Source organism: Cryptomeria japonica, chromosome 4, assembly GCF_030272615.1.
Source record: "Cryptomeria japonica chromosome 4, Sugi_1.0, whole genome shotgun sequence".
Taxonomy (NCBI): Eukaryota; Viridiplantae; Streptophyta; class Pinopsida; order Cupressales; family Cupressaceae; genus Cryptomeria; species Cryptomeria japonica.
The window spans coordinates 123929736-123953566 of record NC_081408.1 but is presented as its reverse complement, the minus strand read 5'-3'; the positions used below and the strand labels follow the sequence as shown (position 1 = coordinate 123953566).

Here is a 23831-nt window from a genome sequence, read left to right as displayed (position 1 = left end):
CCCAAGATGTAAATTTAGGGTTCATGTATTACAATATACACTCTAGGCTAATCATTATTGTATCAGCCCTTTGGCTACCCCTCAGCCTATATTTAGTTAGCCATTCAAGAAGCATGACAGAAGAGAACCTAAATTTTGGATTGTAATGGTTATATGGAACTCACAGATAGCTCTTTATTTATATGGTTATCTGTGAGTTCCATATAAATAAAATCTAGAATATTGCAGTTTAAGTATTTAGTTGAAATTTTTCTTTACCTTCATAAAATTTGAATGAATAAATAATGAGGGAAGCAATATCCCATTATTATCTCTGGTGACAGAATAAATATGAATACCAAAATAAGTGATTTTATCAAATGAAGATTGTGCACCACTTGCAACTTTTAGATCTCGGTTAGAACCTATACTTGAAAAATGACCCTTCATCTATACATATGCAGTTTCTTTTCCACCATTTCTTCCCGAAGTTTCTGAGCATCGTAGACCCTGCCAGCTCTATCTAAATAATATATTAGGCAATCGTAAGTGGACGCATTTGGTTGACAACCTTTCTGAGACATTCTCCTCAATAGATCAGTAGCAACTTCCATCTTGCCCTCCTTGCAAAGGCCTCTAAGTAGCTTATTGTAAATAAAGATATCAGCAGTTACGCATTCTTCCATCATTTCTTCCAATACTCCCATGGTAGATTCTAGCATATTTGCATCAGACAGACCAGAAATCAATATGCTGAAAGTGGAAACATTAGGAGGGCAACCTTGCTTTCGCATGTTATCAAAGATAAACCAAGCATGGTTAACTTCATGTGACTTTAAGCAACTGCCAACAAGCACATTGTAAATGAAAGTGCTGCAGTGGTGCCCTTTCTGCTTCATATCCCAAAAACATTTCAGTGCCTTATTCAAATTTCCTTGGTTGCACAAAGCATAAATAACTTTCTCATAGCACCCAACGCTGGGATACAATCCCTTCTTGTTCATTTCATCATAGTACATAACTGCCAGATCCTCTTTCTCTATAGTGCAAAGACCACTGACCATAACATTGTAAAGCTTTGATGAAATTTGAGTTTCTGCCAACAGTGCCCTAAACAAGTTCACAGCATTAACCACATATTTACTTTTCAAGTAGCCATGTAACAAACTGATATAGGTTTTGGAATTAGGCCTGCAGTTGTTTTCACACATTTTTTCAAGAATTTTCATGGCAATATCAGGCCTGCGGAACCTACAAATTGTTTTTATAAATGTATTATACAATTTGACATCTGAAGAGGAATCAGAAACATGCACAAGTAATAGTTCAAGAACCTCATCTTCATGACCTGTTTCACAAAGAACACAAATTACACTTTTCAAAATGGAACGACCAGGTAAGTGACCATTGCCTCTCATTTCGAGAAGCAATTTGGAAGCCATGTCTCCCTTTTTGGCAGCACAAAAACCATCTATTAATGCAAAAAAAGTTCTTTTCTTGACAAAGACATTTAACTTCACCAACATGCAAAGAATTGCATATCCATCATCAACTCTGCCGGCTTTGCTAAAGGAAGAAATGATTTCACTACAAGTACAATAGTCAGGGACACATTGCCTTTCAACTCCTGCAACAAAAAGTTTATAAACATTATCAAGTTTCCCAGCCATGCAGAGAGCACCGAGAAGAATTGCCAGTGTACCTTTACATGGAAAAAACCCAGCTTCCATCCCATCATCTAGAACTTTGTAGGCCTCATCCATTTTTCCCAAACCACAAAGAGCATTTATCAGTTTATTGTATGTAATATTATCAGGAATAAACCCTATTTTTGATCCTTCACTGTACAAATCAATTGCAACATTGATAAGTTTCTCTTTGCAGAGTAAACAAACTATAGCATTCATAGTCCTTGAGTCTGGGAAAACATTATTATCTTTCATATTATTCAGCAAACAACTAACTACTCTGTGCCTATTATTTTTCAAAAGGCCAATTAGCAATGCACCATAGCATTGAGAGTTGGGATGAAAACCTTCCGAGACCCTTTTTACAAAGTAATGCAGTGCGTCATCAACTCTATTCTCTCCTAGAAGAGACCCAATCCATGTGCGATGTACTTTATACATTGAAATCAACCCTACTTTTCTGGACTCCTCAATTAACATCCTTGCTACATCAAGTTTTCCTGATTTCCTGAGCACATTAACAAGTGAAACAACACCAGCCTCATTTGCTGAGAAACCATTCTGCTTCAGCTCATTGAGAACATTAAGCCTTGGAAACATTTGATGAATTCTATTAGTCAATTGATATGAAATTTTAGGTCCTCTAGCACACACCTGCATTTTGGCATCAAATAGTTGAAATCTGACATCAACTCATCAGATTTCCCTGAATTAGCCTTCCCCACAGTCCTTCCACCTACAAGGTAAGTTGACGTAGTATAAAATTATTGACACAAATTAACAGACCAATATTTCATGCCAATAATCAACCTTTAAAATGTACAAATCCTCAAATCCTAACCCTTTAATTATAACATGAATGAGATAAAGGAGGATCTAGAAGTGACAAACATTTTATGCTTTAACTGCCAATTTTGAAAAGATTCCCCTGCTTGAAAACAGAAAAATCGACTAAGAAGAAATCCATGCAAATAGATGACTAGGTAGATAACTAGAACTGACTCTAGTCTAATTGGGACTTACCCTAGTCTAGCTCAAGGCGTGGATTTTCAAAGAATTATCCATAGTTACATCAATTAATTTGCATTATAATAAAAAAACAAATCAGGAAAGCAATAAAACCTTAGTCCTAATGTATTGGGTCTTAGAAAGGGCCTATACATCAAGATTTCCCCACCACCTCAGTAAAAACTTTCTTCACTCTATAAACAAATTACGGATGAGGAACTCAGATAATATTGATGATGTTGATGCAAGAAGCAGCATGAAATAGCTGATGCAAAAGGTAAAGTGATTTGATATGCCAAGTCAAAAAAAAGAGTTACTAACTAAAATGCTCATGTCAAAGTTGATGACTTGACATAGAAGCTAGGTCAAGCAAAGATGCCACAACCAACAGAAAAGATTGATCAACAATAACTAGACAAACTCATGCAAGCAAGATGACAAATAACAGTTTGTTATTTGTGTATATTATTGCGTTAAATGACACCATGCAGGTTGATAACTGGCATAATAACGGTTTGTTACTTGTGTATGTTATTGTGTCAAACCATCACCTCCCATGTCAAATTCCTGCAAGTGTGGGAGATGGTAACACTGATCCAGGAAATTCTGATGAGTTTTGTCAGACTCTAGCATACTGTCAGAGCTTTGAGCGTATTGCTCTCCTTCTCTTCAGTCTTCTAGTTGTTTCTGGCGCTGCCAAGCTGAAGCTGCTTTGTAAAGCGAATGGCACCTTCAGAATTGCTGCATTAGGATTCTTTTGGGAGTAAACTATCTACTCCATTTTGTCCAAACACCCACAAACAGAAGAAAAGCTAAGAAATAACAAATCGCCTACAGGAAAATAAAATCACCAAAAATCTTATATCTATGGGAAAAAAAAGAGCCAGCCTCATCTTCTAACCTGATGATGATATGGTATAGATATGATTAGTGTGTTAGCCAAACAACCATCTAACAAGTGCAAACAGAGCACCCAAGGAAGAAAGCAAAGAAAACAAATGAAGCCAAATGAAATTGCAGAAACAATGGAAGATTACAAAAGGGCCACCAGTAAGTGAAACCTTGTACTATGCTGCCCAATCCCTTGGAGAAATACATAGAGACTCTCTGCAATTATATACAAGCTCAAAAATTCTACCTAAACTCAAATTTTCCAACCTTCTGAATGAACCTTCAAAATACCAAAGCTTCACTATATATAGCAGATGCCACTTCCATTGTCATGCAAAATACAAGTTAGTCACTGAAATAAATGCATGATCAAGGAGTCACTTGACCACCAAAGAGCTGTCTGACACAGAAAAATCCAGCCATTCCTTAATAAATTCGAAGAGACATTCTTTTGACATTTCAAAACTAATACACCATTGGAAGATCTTATTGCATCATTTGACAATCCAATAAAATGATCAACCACTTGACATCTGGCTTTGGGTAGTCTTAGTAGAGTGCACAAACAGGGCACAAGTAACACAAATCAACCATCTGTGGTTCTTCAGCACAAAGAAGCTTGTGCTTAATGGAGATGCACATGGTGCACAATCAAACAACACACTCAAGACACAAGCCACCCAACACAATATAACACATGCGTAGTTCAGCAAACACACAACAAACTACAACAGCATAGGGCACACACAAATTAAACCTACACACAAGACTAAAAAGCTGTTTTTGGATGTAAGATTGCACAGACCCAGAGATGCCCCTACATGAAACACCCTTGATATAAAGACTCTGATCATGGTGCTCACAATATGGACATGGACAACTGATTTGACCACCAAAGTCAACTTACTTCAACTTTGGAGACCCACAAGTCATCTTCAAGCCCCTTGCCCTCCTAGCAAATAAGATATTCATTGTACTCAGTCCATCAGGTCTTCTTTTTCCTATGCACGTATCCAAGATTTATGTTATTTTCTCTTGTTTCCTTTTTGATATCTTGTTTCCCCAGTTAGGTACTTCTACCAACCGCACATCTGAAACTTCAAGTGCATGGTAGGAATACAAATCAAATACATTTTATATCAGCAGGATATCTAACCCTTCCAACAGCTCAATCTCGTAAGCATTAACACACAAATGTGGCATTAAATCAATCTTGGGCTTTGGCTTGCTATTCACTCCTCTAGGAAACTACTCTTTTTCTTGCGTGCACCATGACTGACTCACCTCCGAGTATGCCTTTTCCCTTTGATGTTCATCTATGTGCAGCTTATGCCTTGCACTACTCACCTCCAACTACTCCTTAACTTGTGCATCAATTGCCTTCATGTGTTGCACAAAGTCCTCAACTTATGTTCTCATGCGCCTTCCCTTCCCTTCCACTCCCAACAAATATGTGACTCTCATAGGAATGTCCCATAAACCACTTAGAATGACACCTTTGCTAATATTCTATTCACCAAGTTGTACACAAACTCCACTTGCAACAACATAGAACCCCACTACAGAGGCTTCTCTCCTACCAGACATTTGAATAGATTGCCAAGACTCTAATTAACAAAGTTTGCCTATTCATCCATCTACAAATGATATGTAGACAGTAGGCCTAGTGTTGAGCTATGTCACCAACTTCTTCCATTGGGTATGCCAAAAATGTCCTAGGGACTTGGTATTTCAAACCAATGTGGTGTTGCGCAACAACCCATGCAACCAAACTATCTCCTTGAAGAACAGATCAATTATTTTGGATATGTCATTCGACTTCTAACAAGAAATGGAATGCACCGTTTTAAAATATCTGTCCACCGCTATGAAAAAAGAGTTGTTGCCCCTCTATGTATGTAACAATATAAGCATGAAATCCATGGATATTTCTTTCTATGATTTATCTAGTATGCACGATGTCTTATACAACCGAGTGTTTTGTGTCGTTCCCTTCATTGTTTGGCAGATCTTACATTTATCCACAAATCTACACACATCTTTGGATCTGCTTGGCCACTAATTCCTCTCCTTCAAAATGGCCTTTGTCTTGTATGAACAAAAATGTCCTCCAAGTCCACCTCCATACAACTCTTTGATGAGTTTCTTCCTCATTGAACTCTATGAGGTGCACATTAGTGCCTCCTAAACAAGTGTCCCTATTGCACAAAGTACTACTCATATGGGCTTCAATCTTTGGCCCAAAGCTCCATTAATGAACATCATGTATCTGCAAAATCCAAATATGTGCTATACAAATCTGTAATGTCCCCACTTTGAAAGTGAATTTATTAATAAATAATAATAATAAAAATTAAATTAAAATATAAAAGAGTATGATTAAATATAATTAATTAAGTTAATGAATGGTCAAAAGACATTGAAAGAAAAGTTGTGACCCCCTCAACAATGAGATATAAAAGGGAGAAGAAAACCTCATTTGAGAGGGGGATAATTTGGAAATGAGAAATACACATCTGATTTAAATAAGAAGTGCAGACCTGATTATGAAAGGTTATGTCGCTTTCAAAGGGCAGAAATAATGAAGAGTTGCACTCTTTCAAAAAGAGCTAATGGTGAAAGGGTGGGTCTCTTGCCAAAGGGCATGCAAGATGAAGAGGTGTGATCTCTCCCTCGCATTGAGAGATATAAAGGAAAGGAATCAAAGCATCCAGCAACATCACCATGGATTGGATCAGATCAGAACTGTTATTAAGTTATAGGCAGCAGCATCTTTGTTCTTGTTGGTATTCATGGGGATGTGCTGAATATGTATGCTTAATATATGAAGCCTGATAATGTTGTTATGCAGAATTTAGTAGTAATATTAATATAGACTGCAATATGTATGACAGTCATACTTAATTTCATATATATATTCATAATGCATAAGAAATTAGTATACTTATAGTCTAAATCATGTTATTGCTATCAGTATTTAAGAAGATGGGAATAAGATGTTCCAAAAAGGGGCAGTCTAAATCCAAGCAATAGGTTAAGCCCCAAGATAGGGTGGGGATCAGCGACCCATAAGCCTTGAGGGCATAGACCCAAGATAGGTAAGGGCTTGGATCTGTAAACTTTGAGGGAACCTATTGTATTTGGTCTCTATGCGCTTTGGTAATATACATAAACCCTTCTCCCTTAAAACTGAAGTAGTTGCAGGGTCTGATATCTATATTAAGAACTATGAATAATGAAATTAATCATCTAATGAGGAAAATAAATAAGCACTTGTTAATAACTAATTAAATAATATGAATCAATTTTAGCATATTGAAATAAATCAAGTAGGGGACATTACAAAATCCTTCATCACCTCCAAGCCCACTTGGACAATACCATTTACCTCCTACTCAAGGTGTCTACATTGGTATTGCCTACATAGTGTTGTTAGAAGTACGATTGCCGTTGCACCAAAAGATCAACCTATTAATGCTCGATACAACCACTAAACTTATAGAATCCATTGGAGGCAATTAAGCCATGTCACAAACCCGAGCGCTACGCTGCACAACACAAGGAGACCAAGGGCACACGCCTTGCAACAATCCCCCCCAACACAAGTGAGGGGGTTTGAACCTATGACCTAGGCTCTGATACCACTTGTTAGAAGTACAGTTGTTGTTGCATCAAAAGATCGACCTATTAATGCCTATTACAATCATTAGACTTATAGAATCCACAAGAGGTGGTTAAGCCATGTCACAAACCCGAGCGCTGCACTACACAACACAAGGAGACCAAGGGCACACACCTTGCAGCAAGTGCTTCAAAACAAAAGAGTGACTCTATGGATATTCTACCCACCTTGTGTTCCTCTAGTTGAGATTCTCCTCACCATTGATGAAATTTAGAACTTGGTAGCCTATGCATAGCAGCAACTCCAACAAGTAATTCTTCTACTTGCACAAAGCTTGGACTATGGCATAGAATTCCTAGTCATAGACAAAACATTGGTGTCTAGCCTCATTTAGCTTCTCATTGAAATATGCAATTAGTCTAACCTCCTAACTCAAAACAACGCCAATGCAATTAGTCACCTTCTTCAAGAACACAAAACTCTTGGGAGCAGCAATCATCCACTCAAACCCACTATTCCACATGCAATGCATCAAAGATGCACAATGCCACTAAAGTTCCCTAGCAAGCTTTGGAAGCTTATCAACCCATGGAAACTTCTAGACTTTGTCACACTTCTTGGTTCAAGCCACTCAACAATAGTGAGGACCTCCTCACGATCCATTTGCAATCCACCTTGAGATATCACAAATCCCAAGTATATTAGCTTCTCCTTCTTGAAGTTGCACTTCTTAAAGTTCATGCACAAGGCCTCTCCTTGATTGCACCAACACATGTTGCAAGTGCACAAGATGCTCCTCCCTCATCTTGTTAAACACCAAAATGTCATTAAAATAAACAACCACAATGTTAGCTTCTCCTTCATGAAACTCCACTTATTCAAGTTTATGTGCAAGTCCTCTCCTTAGTTGCACCAATTCATGTTGCATATGCACAAGATGCTCCTCCCTTGTCTTTCTGAATGCAAACATGTCATAATAAAAAACAACCACAAATTTGTTCAGAAATGGCTTCAAAATTTCATTTATTGGCCACATGAATGTGCTTGGCACATTCAATAGCCAGAATGGTATCACCATCTATTCACACAAGCCTTATTTTTTTCTAAATGTGGTCTTCCATTCATCTCCTTCCTTGATCTTGATTTGTTGATATCCACTCTTGAGGTTTATCTTGGAGAAATAGCATGCTCCAAGCAATCCTTCAAGTTATCCATGCACTAGAATGGAAACCTGTACTTGATGGTGATCTTATTGATCATGCAAAATTTGTGCACATCCTCCATTCTCCTTCTCTGTCACAAGTATTGGAGGCACCAGGCAAGGACTCAAACTTTCCCTAGACATCGTTTTAGCAATTCTTCAACCTACTTGTTCAAATCTACACTCATTTCAAGACTTATTTTGTGTGATGCCTTGTCAAAATAGTACCTAGGATTAGATCTAGTCAATGTGACATGTTGCGTATTGGTGACAATCCATCTACAGTCCCTCGCCAATCACACATGCAAACTCCTAAATAAACACAACTTCTGGCTCCTCAAATTTATGCAGCTCCATCTATTCCTTTTGTGTGGGTTGCACTGCTAGCACATAGCAATCCTGCAAATCTCCCACTTCTTTTAGAAACTCTTTTGCTAGCAACAACATATTTCCCTTCTATGTAGACTCCTTTCATGCTTCTAAGGAAGTAACTTGAACTTCTTCCCATCCTATCTAATGATGAAGGTATTATTCTTCTACCCACCAATGATAGTGCATCAATCATACTGCCACGATGTTCTTAGTAACACGTTACAAACATCCATTGAGATCACATCACACCATACCTGATTTGCATATCCTCCAATGTGGAAGGCAACTTGACATTGCCCCACACTATGTATTGTTGTCGCTTTTAAAACCAAGAGACTCCATGCATTGTGACTTGTTTGCCCATATCTGAAGCAAATCCCACCAAAGCCTTTTCTACAACTATGACTTCTATCTCCACCTCAATTGAAGATTTTCTCAAGCTGTGTACTCAATGGAATGCTATTGGTTTTTATGTTCTCTCTATGTGCAAAGCTATCTCTTCTTGCACTCTAATTTCTCTTCCTATCCTTGTCGTTACCACTACTACACGCACTTTGTTGTCTACAAGACTGCTCCACCTTAAATGCAAGTTGGTAGAGTTCCTTTATGAACTAAATGGTTAGTATGCACATTTGATCTTGAACAAAGATGCACATTCCATTTACATACCTCAACACTTTCTCAATGTCATCTTCCACATGACTAGTATGAATGCTAAGTCTATAGAACTCCTTCATGTACTCTTTCACCAATATCTCTCATTGGCATATGTTATGGAGCTGCTTGTGCAAATCCAACGCATGCTTGGCAAAAACTTCCTCTTCAACTTAGGCATCATGCAATCCCACTATGAGATATTGTGCTTCTCTTGCGCATAGTGTTTTTAGATCAAGTCCCACCATAGAGCAGCATGCCCTCCAACTTTATGGCACCATGTTTGACTCTGTGTGTCCTCAATGTTTTCAAACTCAAAGTATCTCTCCTACTCAATAATCCAATCAATAAGCTCTTCTAGATTTAAGCTTCCAACATAGCATGGGAAATCAATCCTTGACTTGTTTCCAACCTTCAACAAAGAATTAGTGAATCTTTCCTCCATCATGATGTCCACAATGTCATTTGCATTAATGACACGTCCTACCACAGCACAACCTCTTTCATCGTCATCGATGTCCTCTATTGCCACAAGACTCCTCTATGCAATCTCAATGACCTTAAGCCAAGCTTGAATGGCTCCTACTGCATCAGCTAGGTCTGAAACACAAGCTAGTGGTTGGTTCCTAGCTACTTTTCTTCTTCGTCTATGATGTCCACAACGTCATTTGCATTAATGACACCTCCTAGCACAGCACAACCTCTTTCATCGTCATTGATGTCCTCTATTGCCACAAGACTCCTCTATGCAATCTCAATGACCTTAAGCCAAGCTTGAATGGCTCCTACTGCATCAGCTAGGTCTGAAGCACAAGCTAGTGGTTGGTTCCTTGCTACTTTTCTTCTTGGTCTATGAGTCATCTCCTCTGATTCACTTATAGTGCAACACACTATGTACAAGCACTTCATTAATGAAACTCTCACGAGTTCACCTCTAGGACTCAAACACTAAGCTTTGATATCGAATTGGTGCAACTGTCATTAGTGGGTTGATTGTACAACCGTCTAGTAGGCACAAACAAAGCACACAGCACAAGCAAATGAAGAAGAAAGCAAAATAAACAAATGAAGCCAAATAAAACTGTAAAAGTAGTGAAAGATTATGAAAAGGCCACTAATATATGGAACCCTAAGCTATGCTACCCAATCCCTAGGAGAAATGTGCAAACTCTCTGCAATTATCTACAAGTTCAAAAAGTCTACACAAAACTAAAATTTCCCAGCCTTCTAAACAAACCCCTTCAAAAGACCAAAGCTTCACTACATATAATGTGTTGTCATGTCAGACAGTAGTTGGTCGCCAAAATAAATGTGCTATCAAGAAGCAACTTGATCAACAGCAAGCCATTTGATAGAGTACAATTCAGCCTTTCCTTGATAAATTCTAAGTGACATTCTTCCGACCTTCAAGAACTAAAGCATCACCTTAGGATTTAATCACATCATTTGACAATCCAACGGAATGATCAACACCTAGCATCTGACATTGATTGATCTCAATAGATTGCGCACACTAGGAATGGGTTGCACAAAATCAATGATCAGCAGGTCTTCAATGCAAAGAAGCTTGTTCTTGGCAATGATGCATGGGAATGCACCAATAGATAACAATGTGCACAAGGCACAAGCTGCCCAACACAGCATAAGACATGCACAATTAAGCCAATATATGACAAACTGCGACGACATAGGATGTGCACAAATTAAGCTTACATATGAGCCCAACCAATTATTTTTGGATGACGCAAGATTGTGCCAACCCAAGGATGCTCCTACACTATTATGGGCCACAAAAGTGTACCTGAAAAAAATGCCATTGCTCTATGCTTCATTAAAGAGGATCTCAATGCAATATTGATATTGTAAAGCTTATGAAATAAGCCAATTTCAAGCATCCCAAGTATTAGAATTGGATTTTGAACTTGAGCCTCACTTGTATATTTGATCCCACAAACTAATTGCCCTCTAACCAAGGATAAAATATCAATTTTCTTCAAAACTACTTACACAATTTTCACCAGAAATTTCTTTCTTTCAACAATCAACCCAAGCAGCTCTCCAAAAACAAAAGTCTAGTAAAACCAGCAAATGGAGCCACAAAAGTGGCAATACATTGATAAAGGTTAAGAAATATCATATAATGAGCTTAAAATTGCCTCAACATTGATATAGGGATCTAAAGTATCCTAGACGCCTTTCCACAAAATCAGCGTTATAGACTAATGGGAATTCGCTAAACATCTGTCATATAGTTTTTTTACAAATAAGTCTTTACTCAAGTTTTGCAAGCAGAATTGGACTTAAAAAACAAATAAAAATGAATATGTGGTGTTCGCAGCATTACAAAGAAAAATGGCACAGATCTTAAATACCTAAAGAAGCAACAAGATCTGATATCCTTCAACACTCATTTGCTTGCCCAACCAATTCAACTAGTTATTAAAACCACATAAATCCTTAAAATTGTTTCATAAAAAATAAATGCAAAGATAAATCCATTGGAACCCTAAAACAATTGCACTTACAGAATTAATTCCGAAAGTAAAAACATATTTTACCGATAAATCCATTGGAACCTTAAAACAGTTGCACTTACAAAAATTATTTCAGAAAGTAAAAACATATTTTACCGTGACAAGCAGTGACATGGATCATATGACCGCAGTTTCTGTTTCTTCGCAAATTAGCCACCTCGATGTAGCGTGTTACTTCACTATTTTATTATTTGAATACATATTTGTATGGTTGACTGATAAATTATCAAAAAGATTATTTAAGGTTTTCATTTCCACAATCTACGATGTTAAAAAGATTAGCTTGCTGAATAATAATATACATTTACAATATTCTCTATGTTTTTTTGTTGCGGGGAACTTCCGATAGGTTTCTTGTTCTCTTTCATTAAGCTTTCTAAGTTTATGTTTGAAATTTAATCTTTCACGAACATAGCACTCATACTGAGGACTATCTTGTATAGCTTGAAAATATGTTTGTGTTGGATTTTTCTTGGCTTTTTAAAATATAATCTTGCCAATTAGCAATACAAATTGATTGTAGTAAATGTTTTGTTAAATAGTTTTCTATATAATAATTTAGTTGTGAAGGATTCCCTTTCATTGAATTGCAAAATGATTGTGCAATGTATAAACATTGGATATCGAATTTTTCATTCATTAAGTATTGGATAGAGTAGAATAGACTTTCACCACAATTTTTTTTTGCAATAATATTCTTTTTGACCCCATTTTTTTCCATTTGAGGTGCAATGCTTTTCCAAAATGTTCCCAATGATGTACAAGAATTTGACAAGTAGTTTGGTGAGATTGGATATATAGTGAGACTTTTTTTACAAATTAGGGGCTCGTAATGACCACAAAGAGGGTTTTCATCGTGAAATAGGATAGAGTATTTGTGTTTGTCATTGTTTTTATTAAAATGTAAATATTTTTTCTTTGTAGTTGTTGACCACAGAGCGATTGAAATGTTTAGCCATTTTGACAACCATCGTATACAAAATGTATCACCCCACAGACCTCGTTCTGTTTTTGGCATTGTTGGTGATGTTGATAGTCACATTTTATTTAAGTATGTACTCATATCATGTATTTGATGCATGTCATTCAATGTGTCAGGATGCAGTTCATATTTCAATGCTTGCAATGCGTCGCTATCTCGGTTTGATAGTGAAGACATGAAGTGGTCGATGAGTCCGTTTCTCAACTCATTTGAAGTGTATCGGAAATGAAGTAGAACTTGAAAACTATCAAACAAGCAATCTCCTATAGTATAATGAAATGATTGTAGTCAAAATTAATTTGTTGTTGCTAGAGCAACGTCAATGTCTGCTGAGTTCCCTTCTTTGTGTTTGCTATATCTTTCGATGTTGACAATGTCAACTATTTTCATCTTTTTATTATTTCGTACTTTTTTCTTAAACTCATGAAATGAATTTTTTTTATATAGAAGTTGATTACTTACTTGAGAAATTGTGTCTAGTTTTCTCTTTGTAGAAAATCGTTCTGCAATATTTGTTTCAACTAGTGGCTCATGTTGAGACATGGACCGGCTAGGACTCGAACCTAGGACCTTCCATACGTTGCTAGAGTGCTCTACCACTGACCTACTGGCCCCTCTTGGACCAGTCCATCGTCAGTCCGGGTGTGGCTTATTTCCAACACCAACACCCCCCCTTAAGCCACACCTCTCGTGTGCTTGGGGCTCCTAGCCTAGACCTGGCTCTGATACCATGTTGAGACGTGGACCAGCTAGGACTCGAACCTAGGACCTTCCATACGCTGCTGGAGTGCTCTACCACTGAGCTACTGGCCCCTCTTGGACCAGTCCATTGTCGGTCCGGGTGTGGCTTATTTCCAACACCAACAGCTCATAGTGTATATGTTTATTTTAAGTTTTGAACGATATCATGTTGAATGATTTGTTGATTCCGCCTTTCTTTCCGAAGACTTGTTCAAGTTGTGTAGTAGCTGAGGACCATAAACAAATAGTAGTATTGAATATTATTGCTATCCATTGTTAACAAAATTGACCTCCTATTTGTGAATCAACATAAGGCATTGCCAAATTAATAATATATTCTTTCCAATTATGAGTAGGTGAGATGGTTTCAAGTATATTTTCTGTGAAGTAATGATCTATGTACTTATTCATACTTGTAGCATTACCTTTCATTGCATAGCAAAATGATTGTGAAATGTAGAGTCGTCGAGAATTGCTGTCAAATTCTTCATCCAACAGATAGCATATCGCATTGAAGAGGCTTTCACCACAATTAGTTGTTGATACTATTTTCTTTTGCATACCATGAATTGTCATTTGTGGTTCGATTTCTTGCCAACAACTTTCTATTTTTTAACAGAAATTGGAGAGGTAATTTGGCGTTATTTTGTTGTAACATATACCACTTTTTTTTTATATTAGAGATTCTTAATGACCACAAATTGGGTTGTCATCGAGAAATAAAATTGAATATGTGTGTGGTTTTGATTTGTTAAAGTGTAAATATTTTTTTTTGTTAGTAGTAGACCATAGCGCTATTGATATGTCTAACCATTTTGGTAGCCAGCGTATGCAAAATGTATCACCCCAAAGTCCTCGTTCTTGTTCTGGTAATGAAGATGATGCAGACAATCACATTTTCTCTAAATATTTATTGACATCGCATATACCATGCATTTCTTTCAATGTAGTGGGTTGAAATTCATATTTGAGAGCTTCTAAAGCATCGATATTATTTATGGATATTGATGACATGAAATAATCAACTACACCATTTCGTAATTCAGTTGAAGTATAGCGGGAATGAAGCAAAACTGCTAAGCTATCAAACAAACAATCTCCAACAGTATAATAGAACGGTTGTAGTCTAAACAAGTTGGTATTTCCCAAAACAGTATCAAGATCAATATTGGATGTGGTTTTCATATTGTTTTTTCTACAAGTGTCAACATCAATAACATCAGCCATTTTCTATGTGATACAATGTAAGTATTAGTAATGTAATATATAAGCAATATATTATTGTATAACTATGTTCATGAATACCACAGTCCTATATTCTTTTCCAAAAATGAACAAATCTAAAAAGGGAAGAAGGGCTTGTACTTACTTGATATATGCAATATGCGCTGAGAAGTATGTATGCTAGTAGTGGTAGAATCTGTGAATATTTAGTAAATGTTAGTTTAACAATTACATAGTTTTGCAAATGAATAGTTAAATCGCAAAAAAAAATGAATATCATACAATGTAACATATGATTGATGAACCCTGTTCAAAATTCTAATGTGACCCTTAAAAAGAATGACAAATGAATCAAAATCAATCTGTTAGATGAGCAGAGCTCACCACAACCGAAACTCCAATCTGAAAAATATTATCAAAAACAAATTGACCTAAGAAATCGCTAAAATAATGATAAACACATTGTCAAAGAACTAGAATGCATATTGAGCCTGATTTCAATCATTTAAAAGAGAAGTCATTATGACCATCGATACCTATGTATTATGAATCAATGGTTTCTGCAGTAAGACATTTGCACAATTTTACAAACATATCATGGAAATAAAAGTGTAACTTTTCCTACGGTGTCAGTTTTGTTACAAACATCATTTTCATCCTGCTGCACTGTGCGGTAAGAGGAAGCAATCTAGAGACATTTTGTCTTCATATTTCAGACCTTTGGGCTTGTGCTTGAGCCTCAAAAATGTTGTAAGTTTGCCAAAGACCTCGTGAAGCTCAGAGGGAGCAATTGACTGTCTCAATGAAGGTATTCTATGCAAGAGCATTTCATGTACATTTTTCAGAAGCATTTTTAAGACTGAATTGTGAAGACATGTAGCTAAGATGGAGAAAGGTAGTTTAGTTTTTTTTGAGAAAGCAATTAATCAACTATAGATTGACAGGGATATCATGATGAAAGGCTAGAAGAAACTACAGAATATAGTTCTACCAGTCTACAGGGTAGTATATGATTAAAAAAATTACTTTCAATGTCATTATGCAACCAATCTACAGAGAAATTGCCAAGGAAAAACATTTTTTTAACTATAATATGCTCTCTGAAAATACAATTTTAAAGGATTAATATATTATCAGGTTTTTATGTGTATAGAGTTCAAGCTATTGTGGCATTAATTATGCCGAGATGTGCAAATATGATGGCAGCAAGGGGTGGTATAATGATATATGTTAACAAAACCCCTTAACATAAATGTGACAACCATTTACAGGTCAAATTAATAATTCAATATTATATAAAAAAAATAAAAATTCATAGGGTATTTAAATATTTAAATTATGTCTTTTACACTATTTATAATTTTAAATTTTACACCCCAAATAGTGTAGAAGATATAATCTAAATGCCTAAAATATATTTAAATACTATATTTATATGCTAATTATAAATAACATTTTTTGCTATAGGTAACTTGGGTAAGGCACCCAAGAACCACAAAGAAAGAAGCATTGGATTCTGGTAACTAGAGGCTCACTAGATCCTTAAAAAAGATTTATCCATCCAAAATGTATCAACCAAATTATAAAAATATTCCTTAAACAATAGAATAGCTTGATGGATAGGTGATTTGACTGAAAAAGAAATCATTAAAACAGAAAAAAAAAACCCAAATTCATGTGCCATCCCAATATGTTGCAATTGAATTTTCGTATGCTTCCACAATCTTGGGTAATTTGTACTTGATCTTGGAATAACTATCTGATGATTTTCAATAAGTGGATGAGATTATGATTTTGATTCGTGGCCATTATAACTATTTCCAGGTCGGACTCTTTTTGATGGTGAAGACATCAAAGATTTGTATTTAAGATGGTATAGAATGCAAATTGGATGGGTAAGTCAGGAACCTATCTTATTTCGCTGTAGCATTAAGGAAAACATTCTCTATGGGAATCCCAATGCTTCCATGGTTGAGGTTGAAGCTGCTAATGCTAACAATTTCATAAAATCCTTTCCAAAGGGCTAGGACACAAAGGCAAGTTGCAGACCTGAGATAACATGAATTTTATAAAGTCTGACAAAGGTTTGAAACATAATTTTTTTTGTCTGACACAAAATGTCAATCTTCTTTCAGATAGGTGAAAAAGGAACCCAGTTGTCGGGAGGCCAGAAGCAAAGGATTGCAATAGCTAGAACTATCCTGAAAAAAACAAGTATATTGATATTTGATGAAGCCACAAGTGCACTTGATCCAGAGTCAGAGCAAATTGTTCAATCTGCTCTTGAATCCATCATGGTTGGACGTACCTCAGTTGTAATTGCCCATCGTCTATCTACAATCAGGCATTCTGATTGCATTGCATTTTTTTGCAATGGAAAAATTACTGAGATGGGCACTCATGAAGAATTAGTTTCAAATGGTACAGCAGGAGATTATGCAAGGCTTTTAAGTCTGCAAGAAACCAACTTAGAAGAGAAAAATGACATCGCTGAAAGGTTTGATGAAACCATTATCTTTAGGATTTCATTAATTATTTTGAATATAGTCATTTTGGTTTTTTAGCAGACAATCCATAGTACTGAATGCTTGATAATGCTACTTCCATGAATATCTAAACTTAAATCCATTTTGCAGCATATCAGAAAATCTGCAAGGTCAATCGTCCAACTTGCATGAGCTCTCAGAGAACACAAGTTTTGGACAAGAAGACTTCTCAATTTGCTCCAGTAACGGAACTGAAGCCAAAAATTATAGAAGAGGATTGACAAACAAGTTGAAAAAAGGATCATATCTCAATTCTTTAAGCCCAAATACCTTTGCAGTTTATAGAAAATTAATAGGGCCAAACTTGCCTTCTTTCTGTATAGGAACCACAGGAGCCATATTTGCAGGCACTGTGAATCCTCTGTTTTCTCTATTTAAATTCGTCAAAGACATTTCAAGTGGAAACATTTGAAGGTATTCTCCAATGACACATACTCTGAATTCAACTCACATGTTCTTATGCAAATAAACTTCTCCTGAAGGTACCTGGTAAAGTGAATTTGAAAAAGAACTTGAGCAGATCCACAGATCCCTGTTTTCATTTTACAAAAATTGGAATTTTCCAATAAGAATTTGGCCCCCGAGTTTTAATTTTTCTTGGAAACTAACAAAACATATGCTAACTTTTGACTGAGATGAAGAACAGTGATATGGAACTAGTCAAAGAAAAATGAGCATTTGTAGTTATGATATACATTTAGAATGCAACCATGAATATAATAGTCTTAAAGCTTTCCAAAAGACAGCTCATAAGGTATATTAACAGAGAGTAGAGTGATTAATCATTGTTGTCCAAGCCCCATGAACAGTAAAACACAGTCATAAGTGTCTTTTGAGGCACACTAAAGAGGGTTTATAAGCATATACAGCCATAGTCCACAAAACAGGGCATAAAGATTTCTCAACAAAGTGATCAAAGATAACAGTGAAAGGATACCACTGAGACTGATAAAATCAGAAGAAATGACAAGGACAGTACCCTTCAAAATCTGGATAGTAGGGTTTTGTTTTGTTCTCTTTTCATAAAATCAGAAGAAATGAAAATGGCCGGTACCCTTCAAAATCTGGATAGTAGGGTTTTGTTTTGTTCTCTTTTCATTATGATGATATAATATCACTAGATAGAATACATGTCATGGCTATGATAAATGCAAGCCAAGGATTGAAGGAGAGTAGCAGGGTAGCAACATCAATAAGCCAAATCTAATATCATTCATGATGATTACATATTTCATGGTTGTTAGAATAGAGAAAAAAAAAATTATAAATTGATTTAATTCATTTAGTTGATCCTACTTATATTTAAAAACATTATAAAGAGAAAATGAATTTATGGTCCACAATTAAATTAAATTAAATTATTTCCATTAATGTTAAATTTATGAAATTTCCTTCTTACTCTGTATTTGAAGATGAAGTAATTAACTAGTTTCTAAACATAAATTCAATTTAACAGTGATTACTAGTTTTCTGCAACTGAGATGCCACGTTAATGCCATTAACAGAAAATAATTAATACGCAATTATGTGTTTTTGATATTTTTTTTAAACTAAAATGAATTCACATGTATTTGAAAATTAATGAACCCACTGCGAGTAAAAAACAAGAACTTGGAAAGAAATATAATTTCATTTAGCAAGCAGGTGAAGTGGGGAAATCGAATTAACAAGGACAAACTTCCAGTTTATCTGAGTTAAAAAAACAAGAGGAAGAAATTACGGTGGAATTGAGGGAGAGATGACCCAAATGAGGAGGGAGCCTTTATTGTTAACGGTAGCATGAGAGTAAATTTAGGAATTCAACATAAGTTTAATAGAAGCTAACTGCCACCTCTGCACAGTAAACCAACTAATCACCCAAAAATTTGGGTAGGAAATCACATCTCTGCTGAATACAGGGAGTTTTTTTAAAAGCTTCTAAAAAAACGTGAAGTGGTTCGTTTTGGGGAAAGAATTATATTCAGATTTTGGTCTAGTGGATGGAAGGAGGAGATTTGAACCAGAATTGGAGGCTCATAGCAGAAAACTGCCCTAACGAAAATGTTCCAGGTTCCTCCTTATCATAATTTTCAGTTGAGCTATGTTGCTAATCTTTATCCTATTGTAAGAATTCATTGACTTGTATAGTGTGGAGTCCTGTTGAAGTCAGGAAATCAGATTTTATGATAAAACAAAATTTCTAAATTCTGGAGATGAATTCAATAACCAGGCCTCAACTGCATTTTATAATGAGATTTACCATAGTGGAATTCATGCAATTACTGATTATAAATATATTTTTCAATTCAAAATACAAAATTGATTCCCACCAACATATGTGCAGCATAATTTTATTATGATAGAAAATAGAATTGGAACAAAATTGACTTGAAAGAGAATGACCAATTTAAAATGAAATTCTTCATATAATGAGTAACCATTTCATTCTAACATTGTATAAATATGGCTGTAAACTGTTTCATGTTTGTTTTTTATATTTGAGATGTCGGGATTTCTATTTTGTTCTTCACAAACCAAATTTAGGATATATTGGAGGAAACAGATACAAAAAATAGTGTAAATCATTGACAATATCATTGTATAACTATGAACATCATTATGACACTCCTATATTGTTTTCCGAAAATGAATAAATACAGAAAGGGAAGGAGACATTGTAGTTACTTGATATATGTGATGTGCACAGAGAAGTATGTATGCAAGTACTCGTAGAATCTGTTATAACCAAAGCAACCAAAGTCGTGAGAAAGTTGAAAGTTTTAGAAATCATTTAAGTTATGGTTATTAAGAATCCAAACACTAATTTTGCTTCCTCACACATTGCAAGCTCTATAATAAAAACAGAGCATAACAGGACAACCAAGGTACATGAACAGCAGGAATGGGAGATGTGAAATTCGAATTACACTGTTAAAACTGCATATTTTTTATTTGCCACTAACAGATAATAAAAACAAGGATGGAAAGAAAACAAAAAACAGTTCCTTTTGAAGGGAGTCCTTCAGTGAATTTAAGTGTAAACGATAAATAACAGTATGATATAACAGCGGAATTCATAATTATGGAAGCATTTCAGTTCATGTAAAGGTAACAAAGCAGTAAGACCGAAATTCTGGAAGCATAGATTCAATGATCGTTAAAATTGGAGTCTAAAATTCAACGTGGGTTAATGAAACAGGGCAGTAGATTAGTGGTGAAGGAATTATGTGTAATGAAACAGGGTAGTAAAAGCAGCTTGCAGATGTGAGAGGTAATAATAGTGTAAAGGATTTGTGAGCTTGAAAGGGGAAAAGAAGCAGTTAAGTGAGTGTGAATGAATTGATTTTCATAATATCTGGATTTGTAAGACATTTTCTTAGAATCTGCTAAGCTGTATTACATTGAATTTATACGCCAGACAATTGTGCAATGCAATATGTATACATTGTATAAATATGGCTGTAAACTGTTTTATGTTTCTTCTTTATATTTCAGATGTGGAGAATTCCCTGTTGAGATTTCTATTTTGTTCTTCAGCAACCAATTTTGGGGTATATTGGAGTAAACAGAACATTAGCACATGATATGTGTTAAGCACTTGCAGGAAAAGCAAAGGAATTCAGATGTATTAACAGGAGGTCTTTGAGAAACTGTATCAATCCAAGTTTTTATGTGAACATTAATTTGACTACTGAACGTCCTCTTGCAGATGACCAAAATGTTACACTGACTGTGAAGCGTGTGATACATTGAAGAGCTGATGACTAGGTTGCCCTTATTTCTCAACAAAGATTTCTCAACAAAACCGGGCATAAAGATTTCTCAACAAAGTGATCAAAGATAACAGTGAAAGGATACAGCCATAGTCCACAAAACAGGGCATAAAGATTTCTCAACAAAATGATCAAAGATAACAGTGAAAGGATACCACTGAGACTGATAAAATCAGAAGAAATGACAAGGACAATACCCTTCAAAATCTGGATAGTAGGGTTTTGTTTTGTTCTCTTTTCAGGAAAAGCAAAGGAATTTAGATGTATTAAGAGGAGGTCTTTGAGAAACTGTATCAATCCAAGTCTTTATGTGAACATTAATTTGACTACTGAACGTCCTCTTGCAGATGACCAAAATGTTACACTGACTATGAAGCGTGTGATACATTGAAGAGCTGATGACTAGGTTGCCCTTATCTCCCCTTCCACTGTAGACTAAGAATTCATAATTTTCCGTTTTGTTATGTGCAATCGAAAATCTCTCTTCTTTTTCACTTCTCCTCTCTTTTAAAATTATCATTTTGTAAAACAAAAAACATGCATAAAGTAAGGTCGGAGGTTTCGTGTTAGGTCTGGTGAATGTTTCGATGCGAGCGTGGTTGCTTGCGTTGGCTTTATTCTCTTGGAGCTCAAACAACACAATTACTATGAAAACCAAAGCGTTGACAGAATTGTTGGCATATTAAACAGAACAACAGCGCATCTCTAAATCTGTATCTTGTGCCTGTGCCATCGTCAGTGGTTTCCTAAAGTGTTTCGGCCAGCTGCACAGTTGCCACTATTGCTCGCATAGATATGTATGCAGAATGTGGAAGGGTAGAAAGCACGTGAATTGTTTGACAGAAAGCCTCAAAGAGATGTCATCTGATGGAATGAAACCATTCTCAGTCCTTCCCACACAAAGCACAAGCTCCAGGATAGAGTATGGAAATCTACGAGAGCATAAATTTTGTATCCTCCCAAACAACTTGATGCCAAATTATGTGAAGCGTTTCACTTGATTTAGTTAAAACAGGGCAACGTATCTTAAGTATGTACAACATTCGTTGCCTAAAAGTCTGATTAGGATACAGACATCACCAACGCATTAAATGGTGGCCTGAGAAAACAGCAGTACAGGTGGGTTCTATCCTCGATTGATTTTTGTTTTTCTAAATTCTTTGAGATAATTGCATTTTTCTGTACGAAAGTTTTTCAGAAAGAATACCAAACGTTCTCAATGTTGAATCTATTATTAAGCATGGCACCAGGTCTGCGCTATCATCTCTTTTATCCATCTGCGAGGATTGTTTATTAGCATTTTGAAATACGATGGCTTTGGGCTGAATTGGACATCCCTTCAATGTATGGTCACATGGAAGGAACTACTGTCTTTTTCCTTGCAATGTACATCATTGCTCTGCAGAAACTAATTTGAATGCTAGGGTTCGCTGTTTGAGCAAACCCCATATTATGGGCATCTCTAGAAAGGGTAGAAAGACAAGCTTCAATAGGACCAAATGCTTGTCTTTAGAAAGTGCTCGTGCAGAGCCTTTAGAATCCAATGGAGTAGTTGAACACAGAATGATGATGCACACCCTCCTGCAAATAGACCTTAGGTTTGGGGTAATCTACACAGATGAGTTCTCTGGTGTATTTGAAGTGGGCTGTGTTGCAGAGATCGTTAAGCATAAGAGGCTTTTAGATACCTTGGAAATTTTTAACAAATATTGTGCCATGAAAGCTGGAAAGTGAAAATTTCTGTGCTTGTCCCAACGGAGTGGCCCTTGAAAAAACGGCTCCTTCATTTGGTTTGGAGAAACCCTAAACAACTCTGCAATAAAAAACTAACGCTAAGAATAGAGAAACCTAAACAGTGTTCACATAATAGCATAACAAACATTATGCCCATTTCCAGAAACAGCTTTGACAATTTCTGCTCATATCAAAACAAAGTATTACCAAAAAGTTAAACAAATTGAAAATCCAACTGTAATGCTTACATTCTCTACTCCCTAAAGAGGTCGATGTATGCGATGTATGAAGCTTTTCTGACATACCATGCCGATAAGCAGTTTAAATAAGTAAATAAAAAAATTTGCATGCAAGACAGCAAACCTGGCAAGGAGTGGCATCCAGAAAAATGGAACTGCACCTATCGTTCAGAAGATAAATATTTTTTTTTAAATTATGCATATATATTTTAAATTAAAAAAAAAAAATTGTTTATGATTGGTCTAAGTAGTTTCTTTTAATTAGTTATATTTTATCTTTTTTTAGTTCCTGCCATGGCAGGAATGCTATTGCATTCACCATGGTATTAAACAGCTATTAGTCATTGTTCTTGTTAACCAATCAGGGTTTAAAATTTTCCAAACTAAAATAAATTTTTGTTTTTTCAAAAGTTGAGATGCACAATTTTTAACAAAAAATATTTAAAAACATGATTTTTTCTCATCTGATTGGTCAACATTAATTTCAATAGGCATACAATTTATTTTTAATTTAAAAAAAACCAAAATTTTTCTATATTTATTACTATGACAACATTGTACCCATAAGCAATTATTACTTTGCTAAAACAATATATTGTGCAAACATGTAATTAATTGATGGTACCCGTAAGCCAGTGTTGCCGGTCCCCATCTCCCGTCCATT

The 23831-nt window shown here is 35.7% G+C and overlaps 1 protein-coding gene across 1 annotated transcript; it reads right to left on the bottom strand.

Annotated features, from left to right (window-relative positions):
• Positions 1-237: 237 nt before the first annotated feature.
• Positions 238-22994, bottom strand: LOC131074128 (pentatricopeptide repeat-containing protein At1g71210, mitochondrial). The gene is made up of 5 exons (XM_059219610.1): positions 22883-22994; positions 20107-20157; positions 15042-15092; positions 2322-2403; positions 238-2175 (listed from the first exon to the last, which is right to left on the bottom strand). Exons 4-5 carry the CDS (start codon positions 2354-2356, stop codon positions 426-428), a joined length of 1785 nt encoding a protein of 594 aa, XP_059075593.1. The 5' UTR covers positions 2357-2403; positions 15042-15092; positions 20107-20157; positions 22883-22994; the 3' UTR covers positions 238-425.
• Positions 22995-23831: the final 837 nt, after the last annotated feature.

Bases quoted from the DNA above. Each gene is read 5' to 3' on its own strand.
- LOC131074128 (XM_059219610.1), bottom strand. From the start codon at position 2,356: ATGTCAGATTTCAACTATTTGATGCCAAAATGCAG. The intron at 2,176-2,321 runs GTGTGTGCTAGA...TAATGTGCTCAG, and splicing joins TATTTGATGCCAAAATGCAG to GAAATCAGGAAAACTTGATG.